The following is a 24,512-nucleotide window of genomic DNA, read 5'->3' as shown; positions in this document are numbered from 1 at the left end:
GGGTCCCCACGTGGAGCCCGTGTGGATCCCCGCCTGGAGCCTTCCTGGAACCCTGCGTGGATCCCTTCGTGGAGCCCTCCTGGAGCCCCGCGTGGAGCGCGCCCGCACAACGACCTGCTCGGATGCGTACTCACTGTGGAGGCCGCGTGGGCCGCGTGGACCGCCCGCTCCCTCTGCGCTGGGCCCCGGCCTGCGCGAGGCCCGGCCTAGTGAAGCGTCCTCAGCCCGGGGCCCTGGCCTGGCGCCTGGCCTGCTCTGCCATCCTCAGGGCCACCTAGGTCCTCCTGGTCCGTCTGTCCATCCATCCATCTGAAGTGGCTTTCCCGGGTTTCCATGCCCTGTCGGGCGGTGGGCTCCCCACCCCCACACACGACGGGCACCCCAGGAGGGGAGGAGGTGGTGTCCCACTCAGAGACACTGAGGGAACCCCACACCAGCCCCTCACCAAGCAGTGCTCTCAACCTAGCTAAAGCCCGGGGCCTCGCTACTCCAGCCCAAGACCCCCTCGGCCCTGCCCCACTGCCCTAACCCTGTGGCCCGCCCCATCCTGGAGGCCACGCCCATCCATGTAGACACGCCCCATTCCTGTGACCACGCTCTACCTGGGAGGACTTGCTTATGCCTGTCGCCCCACCCCATCTGGGGCTCTGCCCAGGCCATGAGGCCCTGCCCATCCCCGTAGACACGCCCCATCCCGGTGACCACGCCCCCGGCTGCCACACCCATCTCGTGAGCCCGCCCCCGGCCGTGTGTGGCCACTCCCCCGTCCCTGTAGCCCCGCCCCCCTCCGTGGGCCGACGCCAGGCTTCCGCCCCGCCCGCGGCCCAGTGGCCTCGCCCGTACAAGGCCACGCCCGCCACGGCCGCGCCCTGCGGGGCCCCGCCTGCGCCGCTCTGGTGGCTACGCCCCGCCCTCCCGCCGGCGCCGCGCTCCCGGCTGGCGGCGGCGGCGGCAGGACTTGAGCCGCGGCCGCAGCATGGGGCGCTTCCGCGGGGGCCTGCGGTGCATCAAGTACCTGCTGCTTGGCTTCAACCTGCTCTTCTGGGTGAGCGGTGCCGGGGCTGCGGCCGGGCCGCGGGCGGGCGAGCGGGGCTGGGGCTCGGGGCGAGGCCGGGCGGCAGACAAAGGGCGCGGGCGGGCGCGGGCGGGCGCGGGCGGAGGGGACGCCGCCCGCTCGGCCCGGCCCTGGATATCCTCCGGCCCGGTGTCTCCAGGTGCGGTCCGGCGTCTTCCCCCTGGCCCAGCCCGGGGCCCGTCTCCGCCCCTGCGTGCCGGACACACCCCCTTTCGCTGCCCCGGGGACCCGCCGGGTGACCCCCCTGGCCTGCCCACCGGGGACCCGCCGGGTGACCCCCATCCAGGACAGGTGGGTGCCCACCTGTCTCTGGCTCAGCGAGTAAGCCGGGCACTAGGAGAGGGCACGGCCAGGGAGGGTGGAGGGGCTTCCAGGGGGCAGTGTCCCCCTCCCCCCAGCGTCCCCAAGATGAAGTCATGCACGTCTGGGCGTTGCAGCGCCTCCCCCCCTCCCCCCCATCCCAGGGTCTCCCGACCCATGGTCCTGGAGAACCGTGAGAGGTCTGGAGATGGAGGCCAGCTGGTGTCCTGCTCAGACCCCGGGGCCACAGCAGGGCTGCTGGGGTGCCAGCAGGGCCCCGGGGGGCAGGGGGTTCGAGACCTCCTGCAGGAGTGCGGGAGACCGAGCATGCAGGGGTGGGCGCCACTTGTGCGGCCGGGACACGCGTGTGGAGGGGCCGGGCAGGGCCCGTGGAAGTGCTGTCCGCACACTGTATGAGGAGAGGCGTTTTTGGAGGCCCATGTTGTGCATCTTAGTAGCTGTGAATTATGGATGTCGGGCTACAGGGGTGCCCTTCGCTCTCACTGCCTACACACGCCAAAGCCGCGGGACTGGAAGCTGGGGCCTGGGTTCGAGCTTCCTCTGGGCTGCCCTGGAGCCTTGCTTTCCAGTGGAACATCTGTCCTGCATTTTTATGTATCAAAGCAGTGCACCCTCACTCCCTCATCATGCCATGCTTCATCCTCGGGACCATTGTGATGTGCAGCCGACTCTCCCTGTTTCTACAGAGGAGGACACAGAGGCTTAAGTAGGTTAGCTGGTGAGATGGGACGTTAGTTGCGCCTTCCCGCTGCTTCACAGAGCTGTGCGGTCAGTTCTTCCCAAACATGAATCCCACTCAGCTTCAGCATCTCCTAGTCAGAAACGCACATCCTCAGCCCCCCTGGACCGGCTGAATCAGCGGTGGGGGAGAGGAGGGGCGAGGGCAGGGAGGAGGGGGAGGGCCTAGTCTTCTATTGGCACCACCACATGCAGGGAATTTCATCCAGAGTCAGATTTGAGAGCCACTACTCAATTACTAAGCAGATAATCACAACTATAACACACTGCTCTCCGCCAGGCGGTGGCTCACACCTGCAGTCCTAGCTACTCAGCAGGCTGAGACCTGAGCATCAAAGCTCAAAAACAACCCAGGCAGGAAAGTCCATGAGACTCTTAGCTCCAGTGAACTAGGAAAAGGCGGGCAATGGAGGCGTGGCTCAGGTGGTAGAGCGCCAGTCTGGAGCCTTGAATTCAAGTCCAGTACCCACACAAGCTCCTGCCCCAGCTGGCTTCCAATCCTGATCCTCAGATCTGAGCCTCCTGAGCAGCTAGGGTTCCAGGCTCATCAGCGCCCGGCTCCTCAGTGTTTCATCATTCAGTACCTGGCACGGAGAAGCTGGAACGGCAGCTCTCTCTCAGGTTAGGGGTAGGGTTCTTAGAGACCCACCTCCTGGGAGACTAAAGGAGCCTGATTTGGAGACACGCTCTACTTTCTGAGGTTGGTTTTTCCTGCTTGGAGGGCTTTTCCTGGCCAGACAGGCTCCAGCCATGACCTGGAGCATAACCTGTGCACATGTGATGTCTTCCTTTCGGAGAAGGTCCCCCTGGTGATGGTGTATACCAAGTGCACACGCATGATGCCCTCCTGAGGGAAGACACCCTCCACCTCCCCCGCCATGACAGCACCTCCTGCCGTGTCAGAAGTTGGGCAGGTGTTTTGTGATCTGCAACTTGGCACACAGACCTGCCTAGTGGCTGTTTTTTTTTTTTTTTTTTGTCGGCCGTGGGGCTTGAACTCTGGGCCTGGGCGCTATCCCTCAGCTCTTCAGCTCAAGGCGAGTACTCTACCACTTGAGCCACAGCGCCACTTCCGGTTTTCTGGTGGTTTATTGGAGATAGGAGTCTCACAGTCTTTCCTGCCCGGGCTGGCTTTGAATCGAGATCCTCAAATCTCAGCCTCCTGAGTAGCTAGGATTACAGGTATGAGCCACCAGCACCCGACTTAGTGGCTGGATTTTTATTTCTCTCCACTATACTCCTGATGTTGTGTATATATGTGTGCATGCATGCTGGTGTGTCTGTGTGCATGCATGGCCACTTTGGGACTTGAACTGAGGACACTGACTGTCCTTTAGCTTTTCACTCAAGGCTGGCGCTATACCACCTGAGCCACATTTCTACTTCTATCTTTTCCCTGGTTAGTTAGAGATAAGAGTCCACAGACTTTCCCACCCCAGCTGGCTTCGAACTGTGATCCTCAGATCTCAGCCTTCTGAGTAGCCAGGATGACAGGCATGAGCACTGGCACTCAGTCCCCTTCTGGTCTCCTAAACAGAGCAGAGCAGTTCAGGGAGCCCTGGCCATTATATTTACCACTGTTTTTTTTCAAAACAGAAGTAAAGCTGGTGGCACCCTAAGTTCTGCTCTGTACGTGTGTGGCCAGGAGCCTGTCCGACATCCGCCAGGTCTCCATGCCGACACTGCTCGATGGCTCTTTGTGTGTCTGAGCCTTGCATTGAAATCACCTTCTTGTTTTTCCTCTGTTGCATAGCAATGTAAATACAGCAGCACAGCCCTTCCAGCACATGTGTTGGTTTACCGAGAGACCTGGGCGCTGTTTATCCCACCGTTATTGTTGTCTGCTCAGCGTTTTCCTATCGTTGTGCTGCGGTGGCCCGGAGTTCCCGCCCACAGGAAACAGGCCCGCTCTGTGGGTCTGGCGGGCAGTCGCGAGGGGATGGCTGCGGTTGGGGTTTCCACTCCGTGGTGTCTGGCAGGTGGTGGTGGAGACAGAGCTCGTTGGCAGTGGAAGAAGTTTGACTCAGAGTTTATAGTTTTGTTCAACTCAAACAACGCTTGCCCTCTTTAGGAAACATTTCTAGCAGTAACTTTAAAGCTTGAACATTTGACTGGTGAAGGGAAGATCAAAGGAAAGGAGGGTAGGAGAAAAGGAAGGGAAGGGAAGAGAAAGGAAGAATAGCAGGCTAAAAGGAAGTATCCTTTTGGGAATCCACCAAAATGCCAGTTGGGAGAGTCTTCATTGGTGCTTATTTCCACTTGGTGGGTAGAAGGGGGACGTGCCAGCCTCCTCTCATGTGCCACAGGACCTAGACTCGCCAGGAGGAGCAAGGATACCAGAGGCACCAAGATGCCATCCCAGTGGTCTGAGAGACTTTGAGTAGTTCTGCGAGCCCAGATATTCAAAACTAAGAGTCCACAGCTTAATGGACGATGCTGGCCCCGCCCCGCCTCTTACTCCTGGCTCCACCATTTGCCACCCCAGGGATCTTCAGCAAGTTCTTTGACCACCAGAAGCCTTGGTCTCCTCATCTGTGAATTGAGTATAATGCCATACCTACCTCTATTTGTGAACTTTGCAGATGAGTTGTATCTGGGACATCATAAGAACGTTACGTGCACATAGCAAATAGTACCATAGGCTTTAGTAATAGTTGAGTTTGAATGTGAGACGTACGGGTGAGGAAGTCAAATTGGTCATCCAGGAGACTGGATTTGAAGGGTAAGAATCAGCATTTAGAACAGTGGAAGTCTTAGAGCTTATTGAGCATGTGGAGTCAGATTCCTTCTTCTACAGTCAGCTTACTTGGAGAACACATGCTGAGCATCTACTATGAACCTAGTGTCCTACTAAGTGCTAGCATCTGAAAAACACAGAGGATGCAATCCTCCCTTTCATCTACATTTGGTCTTGGACTAAGGCTTATCCTGGTGTGATCTTTGCTCCTTGGGGCAGGGACTGGGCCTTGTTGAGGCCTCCGCCCTCTCATCCTAGGCTTCTGGGAGAGGCAAATGGGAATATGACACTGAGTCTCCATCACAGTTATCCAGTTGCCTGCTGCCTCTGTGCTGTGAGGGCCCAGGGAGGGCCACAGGAGCCTTCCACGCCAGCGAACCCCAACATGCCCACAGGTCTGTTTCAGTTATCCATGCCGACTCAAGGTCTGCACCTCTGACAAGCTGCCGCTCCTCTTTGAAAACCACTGTCTCTGGTCTGAAGAGGGCAGAGACACAGCACAGGCAGCGCCACCATGCTGGTCCTGGTGCTTAAACACAGGGATCTGCACTCCCCCTTGACTTTTCCACTCAAGGCTGGTGCTCTTCCACTTGAGCTGCAGCTCTACCTCCAGCTTTGTGGTGGTTAATGAGTGATAAGAGTCCCATGAATTTGTCTGCCCAGCTGGCTTCGAACCTTAGTCCTCAGATCTCAGCCTCCTGAGTAGCTTGCAGGTGTGAGCCACTGATGCCCTGCACTCAGCTCGACTGTTTCTTTTAATGAAAACAAATCCTGGCTTCTGAGAAAGAACCATCTGAGTGCCAGCACTACTTGCATGGCATGATGGGTAAAATCTTGGGAGTTCGCCGAGAACCTCAATGTACGTCTGCAGAGGCGTCTGCCACTGGAGGGCCACGTCCTGCATGCTCATCCCCACCATCCCCGGGAGAACCATCCCCCAAGCGAGCACTGGCTCCACATTTGGAAGGTTGGAGCGTCCTTTCCATCCACATGTGATCTTGTCCCAGAGTGGGCTGTGGTACATGCGGTACTCTCCGGGGAGCCTAGGACCTCAGGAGGGGATGGCCCATCCCTCACCTGCCTGCATGGCAAGTAGGCTCTCTCTGTGGTGGCCCTTCCTGTGAGAGCACAGTCCCGTCAGGTCTGCCCCTAGCACTCCTCCTAGCCCTGACCCTGACTCCTCCTAACCCCAGTTCCCACTGCTCTGGGCCGGGACTTCAGTATTCACACCTGGAAGGACTTCAGCATTCACACCTGGAAGGACTTCAGTATTCACACCTGGAAGGACTTCAGCATTCACACCTGGAAGGACTTCAGTATTCACACCTGGAAGGACTTCTTTATTCACACCTGGAAGGACTTCAGTATTCACACTTGGAAGAACTTCAGTATTCACACCTGGAAGGACTTCAGTATTCACACCTGGAAGGACTCAGCGCAATCCCTGCACAGTCCCACCCCCAGCTCTGCCCTGTGAGGCACAGACCCTCTGCCCCTGCCCTCACTGAACTCAGACCCCCAGAAATATATATAGGTTGGCCATGAGGCTTGAACTCAAGAGCCTCGGTGCTGTCCCTGAGCTCAAGGCGAGTGCTCTACCATTTGAGCCACAGTACCACTTCGTTTTCTAGTGGTTTATTGGAGATAAGAGTCTCACGGACTTTCTTCCCTGTGCTGGCTTTGAACCACGATCCTCAGATCTCAGCCTCCTGAGTAGCTAGGATGACAGGTGTGAGCCACCAGGACCTGGCTTCCCCAGAAATATTTACATAGCAGGGAGAGAGGGAGGCACACACCAGGCCAGGCCAGGCTTTCCCAAGGAAGTGCACTGGCTATGGAGAGTGTGGGCCAGTGTGGAGGAGGGGGTTCTGGTCCTGGCGGGAGAAGGAAGGGAAGCTCTGGCTGCCCACCCCAGCTGTGAGCCACAGGTGCTCAGAAGGCCCCCGGGGTGCTTCTGCCAGGTGTCTGGTCCAAGAGTGGCAGCACTTGCTCTTGGTGGTCTGGTTGGCTGGTTTCCAGGAGTGGAGCTAAGCCGACTGGTAGAGCCAGCTCTTAAAGAATTATCTCTGGGCCAGGTGGTTCACACCTGTCATCCCAGCTACTCAGGAGGCTGAGCTCTGAGGATCGTGGTTCAAAGGCAGCCCGGGCAGGAAAGTCTGTGAGACTCTTATCTCCATGTAACCAACAAAAAGCCAGAAGTGGAGCTGTGGCTCAAGGGGTAGAGCACCAGCCTTGAGCAGAAAAAGCTCAGTGACAATGCCCAGGCCCTGAGTTCAAGCTCAGAACAAGAAGGAGAGGAAGAGGAGGAGGAAGAGGAGGAGAAGGAGCAGCTCCATGGTCTCTGCTCCGTCTCTCTGCAAAGCAGAGCCACTGTCACTGCTGCCCCAACATCGCCTGGTATTTCCTCGCCACCGCGGTGGGAGGAATCCCTCAGAGGGCGTGGTCCAGCGCAGCCACAGCTCCTTGACAAGGAGGAAACCCGTGTGGTGGTGGGGGGGGGGGGGCACAGAGAGCCAGCGTTCCAGGGCTTTAAATCGCAACCTCTCTTTTAATTTTCCATTATGCATCAAACCCATCTGTGCCAGCGCTGGACAAATGGATTCCGTCTGGAAAGACGATTCCAGACGGCCATAAATTAGAGTCTGTAGACAGAGATTCCAAAAATGTGGCCTGGGGGTGGGGTGACCCTGGGACCGGCCACCTCCTCCAGTCTGCCCGGTGGCTGCCCGCTTGGCTCCCAGCCTCTGTCAATAGATGGTGCTTTGGAAATGGCCTTTCCCGTCAGGGCCGCATGGAGAGGGTCACCTTGGGGGGGGGGGCGCCTACCTTGAGGCTCTGCTAAGCAGATCTGTCCCGGGACAGGCACCTCCCTCGGGGTTCCGTGCCCCCCCCCACGGCCTGTGGAGCCACAGCCACCACCCTGGAGCTGGTGCCCAGAAAAACTGCCTGCATTTTCCACACTGAACATCAAAATGACCATGCAAGGCTTCTTGGAAAAGTCTGTTTTTAAGCTTGGTAGAGTAATTTCGTGCCTCACTCTCAACACTTGGAAACTATGGACAGGGAGAAAGCCACCTGTAACCTGACCCTCCAAAGATAAATCTAGTGCATGTTTACACACGGTTTTTTCTTCCTCTGTTTCCTAGCCAGGCTGCCCCTTCCCGCCCCCAGGCGGGGGAGCCAGGGTTTCCCTGGACGCCCCATCCCTCATGCTGTCTTAACTCGCGCCTTCATCTGAGGCTGGAAACCTTTTGGTATTCCCAGCAGGCCCCTCGAGCACCCCACTGAATGCTGCTACTTTTCTGAAGACCCCAAGCTGGGAATCTTGGCCGTGGGGGACAGAAGGTGAAGAGGGACAGCATGCCTGGAATTCCAGCCCTTGGGGCTGGCACTGGAAGCTTCACAAAGTGCAGCTGGAATCTGATGCTGGTACCCAGGCTGTCTGACCTGGCCAGGGCCTTTCCCTCTTCTCCGATTCCTCCTGTTGTCTTCCTGCTGCCAACATCTCAGGGTTCTTGTCCCATCTGGGGCACAGGCAGCCTCTCCCTTCCCTTGTTTGGTGGGAGCTGGGGCAGTGGACGCAGGAAGATATTTTTGTATCTCTTGCTTATTTTCCCGTAGTGCCTCTTGCCCAGAAGGTGCCCAGGGAGTGCATGTGAATGGGTGAATGGGTGATACTCTAGCGTGGTGTCTGGGAGGGCAGCGTGGCTGTGAAGGTGCTCTGACAGCAGAACACTGCTGCCAGTGTAGATGCCAGCCCTGGGGGGCGGGGGGAAGGGTGCGGGGCACTGGCTGCCGGCCGCTCTGGGAGCCGCACAGTGCACAGACCAGGCTTTTTCAGAGAAGTATTTTTTTTCCTTCCTCACTTTCCATGGATACTCAAAATAGCAACTGGGGGGGGTGGCGGGGACCAGGCCCAGATGCTGCCTGTAGAAGCGGGGGCTGGGAAGGTGACCCTCTAATTGGAGACTCCCTGGAGGACTGTGGGTGGGCACAGAGTTGGCACATCTAACTCAGAAAAGTGGGTGCACCAGGTCTTGGAGTTCATTTTGTGCTTAGTGACCTGGCACGGAAGCTGGCTGCTGTGAGGGGGGGTGTAGGGACAGGCAGGGCATAGATGCCAGGGAGGTGCACCACTCCCCACCCCGCCACGGCCTGCCAGCAGCTTTGGCATAGAGACCAGCAAAGTTCAGTGCTGACCACAGGCCCCGAGGGGGGCTCTCCTCCCCCGAACGGTGCATGGCAGCCCAGGTACCCGGCATCCCACCCCGTCCAGGTGTGTCACGCCCTGTCCCGTCCCGTCTAATGCCTTGTGGTTTGCCTTTCAGCTGGCCGGCTCAGCCGTCATTGCATTTGGACTGTGGTTTCGGTTTGGAGGCTCCACAAAGGACTTACCATCGGAGGACAAGTACCCAGAGCATCTCCACGTGGGTGAGTGGTGGCTGCCTAAGCCTGACATGGACTGCTAAAGCCTGGTGTGGAAACCTTCTAGGCTCTGGGGGAGGGGCAGGGAGAGAGGGCCAAGCCCACACGGCAGCCCCACGTGGCCTGTGGACAGACACGGGCACTGGGGGAGAGGGTCACACCCACACACAGCCCCTCTCTTTTCACTCCTAAGACTGCCCAGGCCCAGAGTTCATGACTGACCAAAAAAAAAAAAAAAAAAAATCACAACGAGGGCCTAGGAAGGTGGCTCAAGTGGTAGAGAGCTAGCTTTGAGCAAAAGCAGCCCAGAGACAGTTTCCAGGTCCTGGGTTCAAGCCCCAGGACTGGCATAAATACATAAATATTCACCAACACCTCTTATCCCCTGAATAAATTCTGAAAGTCAAACTAGCCCTACCGGTGGCTCACACCTGTAATCCTAGCTACTCAGGAGGCTAAGGTCTAAGGATTACAGTTCAAACAAAGCCAGCCCTTAGCTCCAAATATTCAGCAAAAAGCCAGAAGTCAGCTGTGGCCCAAGTGGTAGAGCACCAGCCTTGAGTACATAAAGCTAAGGGACAGTGCTGCTCCTGAGTTCAAGCGCTAAGACTGGCACAAAAAAATAAAAATATAAAGACAGACCATGAGTGAGACCTGTGTTAGGTGAAATCTAGAAGAGTCACAGCACTCTGAATGGTAATAAATGTCTGTTTATCCTAAAAATCTCTTCATGGTTAATTTCTTGGATGTTACAATTGGAGCAGAAGTCCCCTATTGTTTGTAGGTTCTTCCATGGAAGAAAAAAAATGTAACCTACCAATATAACCTAAGTATAATCTAATACAATTAATCCACCAGATCAATATAATCTAAATACAGTCCACCAGCCAGCACAGTCCCAGGCTCCAGAGTCATACCAAAAAGCAGGAGAGGATGGACAGCCTGTCAGACACCCGCCCCCACACACAACTCTCCCCCCTCCCCTGTACTGTTCCTAGATCAGTGCACCTGTGTCCCTTGGCTTCAGAGGCTGGCAGGGGCGGTGCTGGCGCTGGGTGAGCAGCCAGGGCCCCTGGATGGTCTCCATCCTAGTCTCAGCCACCACAGGCCTCCTGGGTTCGGTAGCCTGCCTCCCCCCACCCCCCAACTTCTACCCAGCCTTTTTCGGGGTGTGCTTTTGATGGGCAGACGCCCCAGGGTCCAGTTGTACAGAGGGGCACCTGTGAGGTCATGTCTGCAGGCAGAGGATTTGAGCCAGCTTCTCCAGGGGTTGCCTGCACACACAGGGGCCGCCTCCTCCAGGGCAGTCATCTCTCCATGCCATCAGAGCGAGGGCTGGGCTTGGCTTGTGGCTGGATGTGGGGAAAGTGGCCTTTGGGGCTGGACGTGGGGTTGGCCTGCATCCTTCCCTGCTAGACGTGAGACTGGCCTGCCACCTTCCGCGCTGGATGTCAGGCTGGCCTGCCTCCTTCAGCGCGGACTGGCCAGGACTGGCCAGGAGCAGTCTTGAGGTTGGGTTTCCTGTCCTCACTGACTGCTGCTGCCCGGGCAGCCTATGGCACAAGGCCAGCACGGTCTTTCCAGAAGGCCAAACCTAACAGGCTGAGATCCCCACTTCCTGGCCCGCAACCATGGCTTCCACACCTCCACGCTTTTGCTTTTCTTTTTCTTTTTCTGGTCAGTCATGGGGCCTGAACTCTGGGCCAGCGCTCTACCACTTGAGCCACAGCACTACCTCTGGCTTTTTCTGCTGATGTGGTGCTGAGGAATCGAACCCAGGGCCTCATGCCTGCGAGGTGAGCACCGCACCTTCCCGGTCCTCCACGCTGGTTGCTAGTTCTCAGGAGGAAGCCGCGCCGAGGCGGCCCAGTCCGTCTAGCGGGTGTGACACGAGTACAAACACTCGCGGTCCGTGGGGCTGCGCGTCCGGCTCCGGCCGGGGGGGGGGGGGGGCGGCCGCCTTCAGTGCGGCGGTGTTCTGGGTGACAAGGGGGTGGCGGGGATGTGAAAGGACCTGCGGACCACACCGCGGAGACGGCCGGGCCACACCTGGCTGCCCACGGGGGCTCCACCATGCGTGCGCGCCCCAGTACCGGCTCTCGAACCCAGGGCCTCACGTTCTCCCCGCTCAGGGCTGGCGCTCCACTTCCTGAGCCGCCTGCTCTTCGCGTCTTCAGCGCCACTCGAGCGCATCTAGTGGCCGGCTCCTCACCCGACCCACAGCCTCCCGAGGCAGCGAGGGCCGGGGTCTTCCGTGGGGCCCGGGCCAGAGGCGGGCGCCTCGCCCTCCCGAGGGGCAGTAGGGGCGGCCTGCGCCCCAGCCAGGTGGGCGGGAAGGGGGACACAGACTGCCCCGCAGCCCGGCACCGCCCAGCTGTCCCGGTGACTCACTGGAGTAAAATGCAGGAGAGGAAACGGAGGCAGCCGAGGTGGGCTCCCGCCAACCCATTGTGTTGCCTTATCTGGATCTGGAGGAAGAGGGAGGAAGGGGGAGGCAGGGGGAGGCGGGCCTCTGGCCTGGGCAGGACTTCTCAGACCTGAGACCCGGGCTAGGCTGCCGCACTTTCTAGAATCCATTTTGCCTGCCTCAAGTGTGAGGCTGGCGCCGGGGGCTCAGGCCGGTCACCTACAGCCCAGGAGGCCGAGGTCCGAGGATGGCGGTTCAAGGCCTGCCCGGGCAGCAGATACAAACTGCGGTCTTCGGGGACCCAGCAGAGAAACCCAAGGCGACGTGGTACTCTGGCGGGGCGGCGCCCGTCCTGGGCAAAAAGCGGAGGCCCTGGTCCAAGCCCCGATCCCGCACAAGATCCCGCACAAAGCGAGCAAAGCCAAGCCCGGGACGCCTGGCCTACGAGGCCCAGGTTAAATGCGCACAGCTACAGGGCCGAGCACGAGGGTTGGTGGGCGTGGCAGAGGCCGCTGTGGGCGTGGCAGTGGGGGCGTGGCAGAGTCCTGGTGGTGGGCGTGGCGGCGGCGGGCGTGCCCTCGGCCTGGGCGTATCCCGCGCGCTGACCCGGCCCCCTCTTGTCCACAGGCCTCTACGTGCTGGTCGGCGCAGGGACCCTGATGATGGCCATGGGTTTCTTCGGGTGCTGCGGAGCCGTGCGGGAGTCCCAGTGCGTGCTGGGATCCGTAAGTGGGGCTCGCGGGCAGCAGGGCGGCGGGGTCCTGGCTCGGGGCCGCGAGGGCCCGCGTCTCTGGGTTGACCCCTGGCGGGAGCGGCACAGTTCCACCGAGGCCCGTCTCAGGGAACCGCACTGCTGGCCAGGACCGCGATGTAGTGGACGTCCCTCTGTGGCTGGTGTGACCACAGCCTCTATGAACAATAATAATAACGACAGTAACAACAACAATCACATAAAAAGCAGCTGGGCGCTGGTGGCTCACACCTGAGTAGCTAACTCAGGAGGCTGAGATCTGAGGATCACCCCTCACCCCACACCTCACCCACACCCCTACCCCTCAACCATATCCCCACCCCCACCCTACCCCCCTCACCCACACCCCTCTTTACCTACACCCCTCACCTCACACCCCTCTTTACCCCACACCCCTAAGACCACACCTCACAGCACACTCCTCTTTATCCCTCACCCACACCCTTCACCCACACCCTCCTCACCCATGCCCTGTCCTTCTGCTCAGAGAAGCCTCTCAGCCCACAAAGCTCCCGCCACAGTTGCCCAGTCAGCCACCCCGGTGATGGCCCTGGTGACGGCCCCCAGCCCTTATTCTTGTCCTCTGCAGAGCATCTCTGCTGCACATGCAGGGTCCAGACACCGCTCTAATGCTGTCGTCTCCATGCCATTGATGAACCTCGACTCATTTGTATTTCTTTCCCTGCCCATCTCACCTTAGCAACAGCAGAGACATTGGCACCATGTTTACCATGTGTGCCTGGTGTGGTGAGGTACCTAATGGCCTGGTGTGGTGAGGTACCTAATGGACAGATGCCCCGTGGGTGCGTGGGGAGTGAGTGAGAGGGTGAACCCAAAGGCCAGCGCTCCCTGCTGATGTCCTGCAAGTGGAGCAGATCCAAAGACACTAGTGGAAGTGAAAGGTATTAAATTAATGAAATTAGTATTTTCTCTCAACAGTTTTTTTCCTGCCTGCTGGTGATATTTGCTGCTGAAGTGACCACTGGAGTATTTGCTTTTATAGGCAAGGATGTAGTAAGTAAAACTTACCTACAATGTTGTGTGTTAATGATGCTTACATTCTCTTTATGGCAAAAGGATGTAAGAATATTCATGCCAAAAAATGTAGGAAACCAAGTAGGCCAAATGATCGCAGAAGAGGAACTTCTTAACCTTGGAGTGCACATAAGTAAGAGCATAAGTAAGAGATTTCTCTAGGGACTTGGTTCATAACTTTCCTTAGATTTATAAAGTGCTCTATGCTTTTTTTTTTTTTTTTTTAAAGAATCTCTATCTTAGCCAGGCACCAGTGGCTCACACCTGTCATCCTAGCTACTCAGAAGGCTGAGATCTGAGGAGCACAGCCCTGGACAGGAAAGTCTGTGAGACTCCCATCTCCAAAGAACCACCCAAAAGCCAGAAATGGCACTGTGACTCAAGTGGTAGAGCACTCGCCTTGAGCTGAAGAGCTGAGGGACAGCAGCCAGGCCCAGAGTTCAAGTCCCACAACTGACAAAAAAAAAAAAAAAAGAATCTCTATTTTAATATTAGTCTTGCTTTGGAAGCTGAGCACTGGTGGCTCATGCCTTAATCCTAGCTACTTAAAGAGGCTAAGAAATCTGAGGATCCAGGTTCAAAGCTAGTCCAGGGGAAAAAGTCCATCATACTCTTGTCTCCAATTAACCAGCAAAAAAGCTGGAAATATAAAGTTGTGGATCAAGTGGTAGAGCAATCTTTAGTGAAAAAGCTAAGGACAGTGCCCTGAGTTCAAACCCTAGTACTAGCACCAAAAATAAAGCAAAACAAAAAAATCCTCAAAGATTAGTCCTAGTTAGTGCTGAGGAAGGCGTTAGATGATAGATTTAAGATGCCAAAGGGATGGGGGGGCGGGGGACAACCTTAATTCTCATCTTCATCAGCTGGTCCTTTGTTCTAAAGTTTGCCAAAGACAAACCTGACTAGAAGTGGTCTAGACTTGCTGCCCCACGCCTCAGTGTCCAGAATGGTTCTCAGGGGAACCCATAAAGGAAGAGGCTTTCTCAGAGGGTAAACATGGGCAGGCTTAAGCAGAATGGAACCTGACATGTGCCTGCCACATCGCAGGTTAATTCCTAAGCTTTCATTGCAGCTCATGGAGTTAACGCTAAAAAATGGTAAACTGAGTAAATGTCACCTGTGAAACAAGTGAATGTCACCTCCTTTGCATGTGCTTCTAACACAGCTGGCTATATCCAGCTCTAGGAAGAACTGAAACTAGATCTCAGGACTTCTTGAAATTTCTGTGAATTTGGGTCATATGCCTTTATACCACAGAAAGCATTACCTAAGCTCTCCATGGTACTTGAATGTATAGTCTTCCTTAGCAATGAACAACTTACTTATTTTTGGTGCTTGCTCCTGGGGCTTGAACTCAAACTCTCCCTTAGCTTTTTTTTTTTTGCTGTAGGCTGGCACTCTGTCACTTGAGCCACACCTCCCCTTCTGAATGCTGGTTCCAACCAGCAGGGCAGCAAAACCCCCAGGTGGAGCCTAGGAACCCGGGCCCCATTGGTGCTAAAGCCCTGCCAGTATCGGGAGCCTTTGTGCTGGGAAATGTCTCTAGTGTGTGAACCCCGTTGCTGGCTAGCCAGTCTTGCAGGGCTCCACTGCATCGTAGGACATCCAGGACCTGTGTTCCGCTCCATCAATGCTGACCCCTCTTAAAGCACCAGGAAGCACGTGGAAGGCATGGAGAGGGGTGACTGTTGGACACTTCCCTCCCGTGTGCCTTTCTTTTCCTGGTGTTTTTGCAGGCTATAAGACACGTGCAGACCATGTATGAAGAGGCTTACAGCGATTACCTTAAAGACAGGGAAAGGGGAAATGGAACGCTTATCATCTTCCACTCTGCGGTGAGTTCCTTCACTTTACCCTTGACGTACCGTCTTCTGAAGATTGAGCACACGCCAACTTCTTGTTCATCATCTAGACTAAAAATAAACACAGCTAGTGGCCCAGGCCTATAATCCTTACTCCTCAGGAGGCTGAGATGGGACAATTGAGTTTTAAAGCCAACCTGGGCAGAAAAAGTCTGTTAGGCTCCATTTCCAGTTAACCAACGAAAAGCTAGACTCAAGGTATGGCTCAAGTAGTAGAACACCAGCCATAAGCAAGCGAGCCAAGTGAGAGCACAAAACTCTGAGTTCAAGCCCCAGTGCCAGCAGAAGAAACCAAGCAGAAAGGAATAGAAATAAAATCAGTAAAATGAAGTAGCAGCCTCTTGTCTTAGCCCTGGGGAGACTATGTTGGCCTTCCCTGGGGAACCGTAGATGAGAAGGCCCCAGCCAGAAGAGTAGGCCAGATAGTCGCTGCCGAGCTATCCTAAAGCCTCTTGTCTTCTTCAGTTTCAGTGTTGCGGAAAAGAAAGTTCTGAACAGGTCCAATCCACGTGCCCCAGGGAGCTTCCAGGCCATAAGGTAAGCCTCTTCCCACATGCCAGCGCCTCCTAGTGGAAACCGTGGCCACCGTCAGGCTCGGGTCCTCTGCATTCTGGGCCTTTCTTTATTCAGTGGCAAATAAAAGCAAAGCGGTGTGACAGAGTAGGCTGTGCTTCTATACCAGAGGCAGGCTCCTCATCATAAAGGGGATCTTTGGGTTGGGTTTGACAAAGGAGGATGATTTCAGACCCAGCTAGCTGCCGGAAGAGGTGTGGGCAGTGGTTTCTTTGGTAGACTAGGGCTCCTTGGGTGCTGGCTGGTGAGTGCACACCGAGCTTGGAGGACTCCAGCAGAAGCATTTGAAGTTATAGGAAGATCATAAAGCTGTGATTTCTTCTGTTCCCTGTCTGCCTCCCCTTCCATGGAGGGCCTTTGGACCCAGACTCTCCACAGGAGAGACAGGTTCTCAAATTCCAAAGACCTGGCTTTCCTGAGGTGTGGCTTTCCTTTGTTTCATTTGTATGTACCTTTACCAGCCTTTCAGTTTCTTAATAGATAATGATTGCCTTGTTGGGCACTTATCTCTAATGAACCAGCAAAAAGTTAGAGTGGAGGTATGGCTCAAGTGGTAGAGTACCAGCCCTCAGCAAAAAAGTCAAGTGAGGGAGCAAGGTCCTGAGTTCAAGCCCCAGTACTGATACAAAACATCAACACAATAAAACCAAACATGAGCAATTGTTGTTTTAAGGGACTTTATTCTTATTTGCTGAAAGCAAGAAGAGGCCTCAAACTCTAAACTGTCTCAGATCCCATAGAAATGCCTCCTCTGGGGAGGTTGTGGCATTCTTGCCCTCCAAGCATTCTGCCAGCGCCTGGCCCATACAGGTGCAAAAGGAGAGGATGGATCTGCGGCCCACCACACTTTTGCTGTAAGGGTGTCAGGATGATACTACGAAGACAGTGGTCTGCATGAGTGCAGAGTTGATGTGGATTGAGTCGCAGAACTATCGGTAGAGGAGGAAAGGGTTGGAGTGAGGATGGTCCACACATAACCAGTCTATTCCTAACTTTTATTCCCTTCCTAAACAGAATTGCATTGATGAAATTGACACTGTCATCCGTGTGAAGCTACAGCTCATTGGAATTGTCGGTGTTGGGATTGCAGGCCTCACGGTGAGAGAGTTCCAGAACTTCTTTTATTTTTTTTAACCCATTAAGAAGCCTTGAACATTCACATTTGATTTCTCTTCAAGCATAAGATGACAGTAACTTAAGGGACAATTGCCATAGAAAACAGAGTCAGGGACTCATAGCAGTCTTCAAAGAACAAAAACGAAGTCTACCCATCAGTAGCCCTGTAAACATACAGACTTTAGTGTTGTCCTGACTAGGATACTGTCTTTGCATTGTGGTGACCTCCATTGTCAGCACACCAGCCCTGACCTAGGCAAGTTTTCAATTCAAGGAAATATGTTAGGAGGTGACTCTGTCCTCTCTGCTTTGAAGAGGCAGCACAGGGGATAGCTCAACAGGGAGAGTTTTCACATAACATCTGACTCCACTGCTTGCTCCAGTACTTACAGAAGTCCTGGAATTATAGGAAAGTTGCTTCATTTCTCTATTTCGCAATTTCCTTATCTATAAAGTATGTGTGTTTGTGCCAGGCCTAAGGCTTGAACTCCTAAGGCTTGAACTCGGGGCATAGGCATAATAGCTGTGCTCAAGGCTATTACTCTCCTACTTGAGCCACAGCTCCACTTCAGGTTTGTTTGTTTGGTGGTTAATTGAAGATAAGAGTGTTGCTGATTTTCTTGCCTGGGCTGCCTTTGAACCATGATCCTCAGACCCTCATATCTCAGCCTCAGGCACATTACCAGTGCCCAGCCTTAACGTGGGGATATTAAACACACCAACTTTCTAAGACTATTGTGAAAAACAAATGGGATATTACATACAAAGCATTACTGCAAGCCTCATCCTTGGTTGTAATCATGCATTGACTTGAAATGGCTCAGCAGTTTGCTGCCTTTTTGACAGTTGAACCCTGTCTGGCTGTCCTTAATGAGCAGGTCTGTCTATTTCAGATCTTCGGCATGATATTCAGCATGGTCCTTTGCTGTGCAATACGAAACTCACGGGACGTGATCTGAAGCTAACTTGAGCACGAACATGGCAATCTAGAACTCTCGTACTGAATGTCACAGAGCTGTCTTGGTTCCTTTTTGATATGCACAGGACAATGGGGTTGAAAATAATTTGCTGCCAGTTGTACATTTGCACATGTATGGATGTCTGACTCATTACTGGGGTTCTCCTGGAAAGAATGTCTGTGAATGCTGACTGAGAACATTTTCACGTGCGAGCTGTGTGTTTCTGGTATATGCATTTGTGATAAGAATGAAATCTATCTGCTGGGAATTCCTGGTTCTTGTTGTATTAGAGGAACAACCTATTTAACTTTAGAAATGATCAAAAAGGTTTGAGAAACCTGGGTATTAAAAAAAATAACAGTAAATCAGTTTCTCAGACTTCAGCTACAAAAGTTAAATGCACATAGAAGTGGTAGGATTTCTACTTAATGAAAACAATGAGTTTTAGAGATTGGGAGACAGATTTGTGTCAAAATCAATGTTTCAGTTCAGAAATAAGGGTTTGGGGTATTTCTTTTAATTTATACATGCTCACCCCCGACTACAGTAAACCACAGCTTAGAACCAAACCCTTCTTCAAAATTAAACATAGCGTGGAAAATCTAATTTGAACAAGTAATGATTCCCAGTATTAAAAAACTAAGTAAATAACCTCCCTCTAGAAAGAGTAGATCACATACGCATGTGCCCTATAAAAGTGTTTTTAGGCTAAAAGAAAAATGGGCAAATTTTAAGGAAATATTTTTGGTCTTCTAAAAAGACATGAAGTGTGACTTTATTCCATCCCTTTTCTGGCTCTGCACTAAACTGTTTCCCACTATCCTCACCTCCTCAAAAAGGGCTTTTTATCTCAGACTCTCCGCATGTGAGTACAGAAAGACCAAAGCAAGAGGTCTGGAGTTGTCAATTTTGGGAAGGAGAATTTTTACGGGCACTTTCTTTGAAATACCTCAGACTTGAATTTACATTTTTTTCTAGTTGTTTTTTATTAACATATTTTTTCTTATTTATTTCCCAGAGAATACTTCTTTTTAGATTAAGAACTATAGTTTTTACCACCTCAAATAAATAAAACAAGTCCTTCATAACTGATACCTTATGAGCATCCTTGGCCAAAGTGAAATAATACACACACTGAGACATGCTAAAGAAACAAACATTCACAAGGACACAATGTAAAGATGTGCTTTCTCTGCAAATCTCCTGTGAAAATAGTATGTTCCGGTTCTTTTATAGTCTTAATACTTGTTTTTAGGTGGATAAAGCCAAACAGGATTTTTTTTTTTTTTTTTTTTTTTTTGTCAATTGTGAGGCTTGAACTCAGGGCCTGGGCACTGTCCCTGAGCTTTTTTGCTCAAGGCTAGCACTCTACCACTTGAGCCACAGCACCACTTCTGGTTTTCTGGTGGTTAATTGGAGGTAAGAGTCTCATGGACTTTCCTGCCTGGGCTGGCTTTGAACTGTGACCCTCAGATTTCAGCCTCCTGAGTAGCTAGGATTATAGGCATGAGCCACTGGTATCCAGCCCAAAGTTAGGATCTTACTGGGTCTGTTTGCTAGTCATTTTTAACACCTTGTTACACTTAGTCAGTTATGGGCTTTCTCTTAATTTGCATGTTAAAAGGCCCCACAGGAGGGAAACTGGGGACTCCTTAGTTCCTATAAGAGGCTCTGTGCTTGTGAGAGTGCAAACTTCAGCATGTTCTCTTTTTTTTTTGGGGGGGGGGGTCCAGTTATGGGGCCTGAACTCTGGGCTTGGGCGCTGTCCCTCAGCTCTTCAGCTCAAGACTAGCACTATACCATTTGAGCCACAGCACCACTTCCGGCTTTTTTTTTCTGCTTATGTGGAGCTGAGGAATTGAACCCAGGGCCTCATGCATGCAAGGCAAGCACTCTACCACTGAGCCACCTTCCCAGCCCTTCAGTGTGTTCTCGAAGAAATGAGAGGTTCCCAAGAAACTAAGAAACCATTTTGCTGAAAGGATCCAGTGTCAGAAATAGCCTTGCATCCAGAGAGCTTACTTCCCTTCCAGACATGCTTGCTATTGCCTCTCACATTGGAGAAGACTCTTCTAGAAAAATAATTGGAGCTGTGTATGCTCACTATGTGTACTTTGCTGTGTCTGTAGGTAAAGAAAAGATTATCATGAGTGGGGCACTGGTGGCTCATGCCTATAATCCTGGCTACTCAGGAGACTGAGATTTGAGGACTGGGGCTCAAGACCAGCCTGGGCAGACAAATCTGTGAGACTATTATTTCCGATTAACTACTAAAAAGCCAGAAGTAGAGGTGTGGCTCAAGTGGTAGAGCACCAGCCTTGAGCAAAACAACCCAAGTGATAGTGTGAGGTCCTAAGCTCAAGTCCCAGTACCAGCAAAAAAAAAAAAAAAAAAAAAAAAAAATCACATCATAAAGTGTATGTTTGTACCCCAGGAGCAGATAAATGTAATATTTGAAGCAAAGAATAGTCCATCTCTCTTAGTAGATTTTGTTTATCTGTCTTCCTGAAGACAGGAACTAAGTGAATACTGAGGTCCATCCAGCTCAGCAGTGTGTCCAGTTCTACAGGAGTTTTATTCTGTTTCAACGAACTCAAGAAGCCCATAATACTTAACAGGGTGTGGCTTAAGTAATACAGCCCCTGTTATTGGAATGAGACCCTCAGTTCAAACCCCAGTGCTGCCATATGAGTAAGTCAGAGATGTCTATACAGAGCACTATATGTGCGTACACATATGCATATGTCACATGTGCCTATGTATGTGCACTTACATATATATATACTCCTATATGGCCACACACAGGTGTGCCTATATATACATGTGTACTAAATGTATAGAGTTTTGTCTACATATATTATTCTTATAGATTTAGAAAAAACATATGTTGAATACCTATCTGGAGTACATACACATGTGATATGAAGACATGTACATGGGTTTATATGGGTCTGTATGTACATACACTTGCACATATATGTATGCATACCTTTTCAATCATCTCTATTTACCTGAACTAACTGGAGATCAGACCAAACATTTTCTTAAGTTTCTCATGCCCAGACCCTCAATTAAAACTTCATGATAAAATATTTTATTTCAGATTAAAATTTTCTATATTCTGAAATTGCTTGAGTTGATCTTAAAAATCCTTAATATAGCCCCCCACCTGTTTTGTCAGTCATGGGGCTTGAACTCAGGGCCTAGATGCTATCCCTGAGCTCGTTTTGCTCAAGGCTAGTACTCATCACTTTGCGCCACAGCTCCACTTCTGGTTTTTGAGTAGTAAACTTGAGATAAGAATCTTACAGGGACTTTTCTGCCTTGGCTGGCTTCAAACAGTGATCCTCAATTCTCAGCCTCCTGAATAGCTAGGATTACAGGCATGAGCCACAGGTGCCCGGCAATAGCTTCTTACATTAACAGTATCCCAAGGGTCCATAAGATACAAGGCTATTAAAACTCTAGCCCTCCATTCAAAGTTTAGAATCTTCACCTCACAGCATCCAGTCCAGAACTACACTCCTCTTGTCAACTACAGACCACAGCATGGATTCTGAATCCCTATGGAGAAGGGCAGAAAGAAAAGGCTCAATGAAACAGAGAAGATTGATTTCATCCTCACTAGGGCTGATTAAAGGAATAGTTTATGCAGATAGGTGGCCTCCACCAGACCTGTGGGGAAACAGAGAGGTCATGGCAGCAGGTGTCCTTTGTGCTGGACCATCATTGCCTTTATTGAGAAGTTTCAAGAAAGGCTACAAGTGGAAGCCAAAGTGCAATATACTGAAAAGAGAATAGGGAAGTAGGTGGTTAGGATTTTTGGCTCTTACACACACACACACAAAGCTAGAATAAAAATTCAAGCAATAAATAGATTACACGGGATCAAGAGAGACTGCTTGCTTTAAAGAAAATCTATTTAGGATGGAAAAATATCAAAGTGACACTGAAAAACTGCAACTTGCAAGCCGTACCACCCTCCAGAGCCAATCCCAGGCTGTAGCCAGTGCATGAGCTCCCCATGCATCCTTTAGCCCCTCCATCTGGGTTCCATTCCTACACATTTCAGGAATCCAATCAGTCGGTAGTTCACATGCAAGGGAACAGAGGCGATGGGCTATCACCTGATGCCCAGGGGCCTGCACATGTGACTGCTCAGGCCATGGTCACATGATGCCCACAATCTGAACACAGGACTGCACAGGGCCATGGTGAGGGATGCAGAACCTCTATGGGAGAAGGCCTTTGCCCTGACTGCTCAGATAGGCTTCTTTTCTGCTCTCTCATGCTGATGAGAAGGCTCAAGAAAGAAGCAGGAAAAGGAGATGAGGAATGGAAGCAGAAATATCTTTGGATACTAGTAGTAAAGATGCTCAAGTCAGGACAGTTCAGGTGCAAGGGGCAGATTAGAAAAGTGACATTTCTTGAAGGATGGAGCTGGCTGCTTTAGGCTGCGATATTGTCTCTCCTTAGTCTCTTATCATCTGGTTTGGTTCCCCTACCCCATTGTGGATGTTTCCAAGAGAAACCTAAGAAGTTCAGCAGTAGCTCTAGGCTCAACTTCTGTCAATACAAGGACTCCAAAGAGCCAAGTACTTTTCCTTCTTTCAGTTAAAATAAAGGTTGTGGGAGCAGTCCCCTCTGGAAGGGATTGCATCCTTAACCAGTAGGGGGTGACAGAGCCTCAGTAGCATGGCCACCCTGCCAGCCCCACTCAAACCCCTGAGACAGAAAGCAGGTACCAAGAACCCCCCAAAAGTCAACACATGACTGTTCTATGCAGACAGTGGATAGAAAGAGGGTGCTGGGGGAAGGGGGCTCAGAGGAGAGAGAGAGGGAGAAAGAAGGATTATTTCCAAAGATGAGAGGGCAGAGAAAATTCCAACATGGGACAATGGGGTAGAGTGAAATTACTTGCTCAAAGAATTGTTATTGTATTTAGACTCAGAGTTAACACAATGAGAAAGATGACAATTTTTCTCTGAGGAGAAGACTGTCATTAGAATTGCCAGTTACCAGAAAGAACCATGCTGCTCCCTGCCAACATAGCTACTCTTTAATGTTCTAGTTTTCTATTGGATACCTTTCTATTCCTAAGTGCTCTAACCATTCTCTTTTTTTTTTTTTGGTCAGTCGTGGGGCTTGAACTCTGGGCCTGGGTGCTATCCTCAGCTCTTCAGCTCAAGGCGAGAGCTCTACCACTTGAACTACGGCGCCACTTTCAGTTTTCTGGTGGGTTTATTGGAGATAGGAGTCTCATGGACTTTCCTGCCCAGGCTGGCTTTGAACCACAATCCTAAAATTTCAGCCTCCTAAGTAGCTAGGATTATAGGCGTGAGCCACCTGCCACTGGCCATTCTCTCTTTCGTAAATCTAAATGACTCAAGAGTCTTCAAAGAACCTCACTGTCTCAAAGTTTCTGAATCCAGTTGAGACAAGTTATTATTGCTGCACCAATCCCTAGGCTCTGGCCTAAGGACTTTATATCTTGGACAACTCTACTTTCAAGAATAGTTGAGAAAATGAATTGTGCATGTATCCAAATCGATTGCCTTAAGCAGAGGAATCAGGTTGTCTCTCATGCTCCCTCACTAGGCTCTTATGGCTCATGATGGTTCGGCCCACAATACCTATGGCCAGGCCTGGCTTCCTCTCTGCAAAAGAAGGCCTGTTTATGTATTTGAAGGAAAAAGAGAATTAAAATCTCTCAGAGTTAGAATATTTATAAAAGATCTTCCCAAATTCCTTGGCTTTTCCACAGTTTAAGTCAATGAAAAAAAATTTAGAATGCATGAAAATTATTTGGGGTTAGTTCCAGTTACATTTGTACTTTACATTTTTTGCTTATTATATATATTTAATAAAGTTTTAAGAAACTGCAGCTTCAAATATTCAATTATCAAGTAATCAAAGAACACAAGTCCCAAATTAATTTGGATAGCATGCAAATATTATCTTCAGATATAAAGGGGAAAATAATGTAGCTAAGCACTAGTGGCTCACGCCTATAATCCTGGCTACACAGGAGGCTGAGATCTGAGGATCAAGGTTCAAAACCACCTACCTACAAGGCTGGAAGTAGAGCTGTGACTCAATGCTAGAGCAAAAATGCTAAGGGGGAATGTTCAAGATAAGTTCAAGCCCCAGTACTGCACACACACATGATAATGGTAATAATGATGATGATGACAACGACGACGATGATGATGTAGGTTCCTGATTCTTCTGTATGTAAAGAATAACAACTTTCCTCATTGCCAAGTTCGGGTTCGATACTAATTCTCCACTGTCTGCCCATACTCCCACCCTCATGGGTACTTACAATATGTAGGCATTTAGGTAGCTGTGGACTAGAGCAAGGCTTGGCTGACAACTGGTTTTTACTGCAGGGTGGCAGTGCAAATGGCAGATGATGGACAGAGGATGAGCAGTCTTTCTGAGTTCCAGTCTAGGACTGTCTCTCTAAGGGAAGCATCTATGGAAGGAAAAGAAAAATGTACCAAGCATACT

General features: G+C 51.7%; 1 protein-coding gene across 1 annotated transcript; it reads left to right on the top strand.

Moving 5' to 3' along the window:
• Nucleotides 1-942: 942 nt before the first annotated feature.
• Nucleotides 943-19,091, top strand: Tspan2 (tetraspanin 2). The gene is made up of 8 exons (XM_070006411.1): nucleotides 943-1,045; nucleotides 9,200-9,302; nucleotides 12,331-12,428; nucleotides 13,394-13,468; nucleotides 15,226-15,324; nucleotides 15,817-15,888; nucleotides 16,939-17,022; nucleotides 17,934-19,091. Exons 1-8 carry the CDS (start codon nucleotides 977-979, stop codon nucleotides 17,997-17,999), a joined length of 666 nt encoding a protein of 221 aa, XP_069862512.1. The 5' UTR covers nucleotides 943-976; the 3' UTR covers nucleotides 18,000-19,091.
• Nucleotides 19,092-24,512: the final 5,421 nt, after the last annotated feature.

The sequence above is a fragment of the Dipodomys merriami genome, unplaced genomic scaffold (assembly GCF_024711535.1).
Source record: "Dipodomys merriami isolate MVZ:Mamm:240054 unplaced genomic scaffold, mDipMer1.0.p SCAF_7, whole genome shotgun sequence".
In the NCBI taxonomy this organism is placed as follows: Eukaryota; Metazoa; Chordata; class Mammalia; order Rodentia; family Heteromyidae; genus Dipodomys; species Dipodomys merriami.
This window is presented reverse-complemented; position numbering and strand designations above follow the sequence as displayed.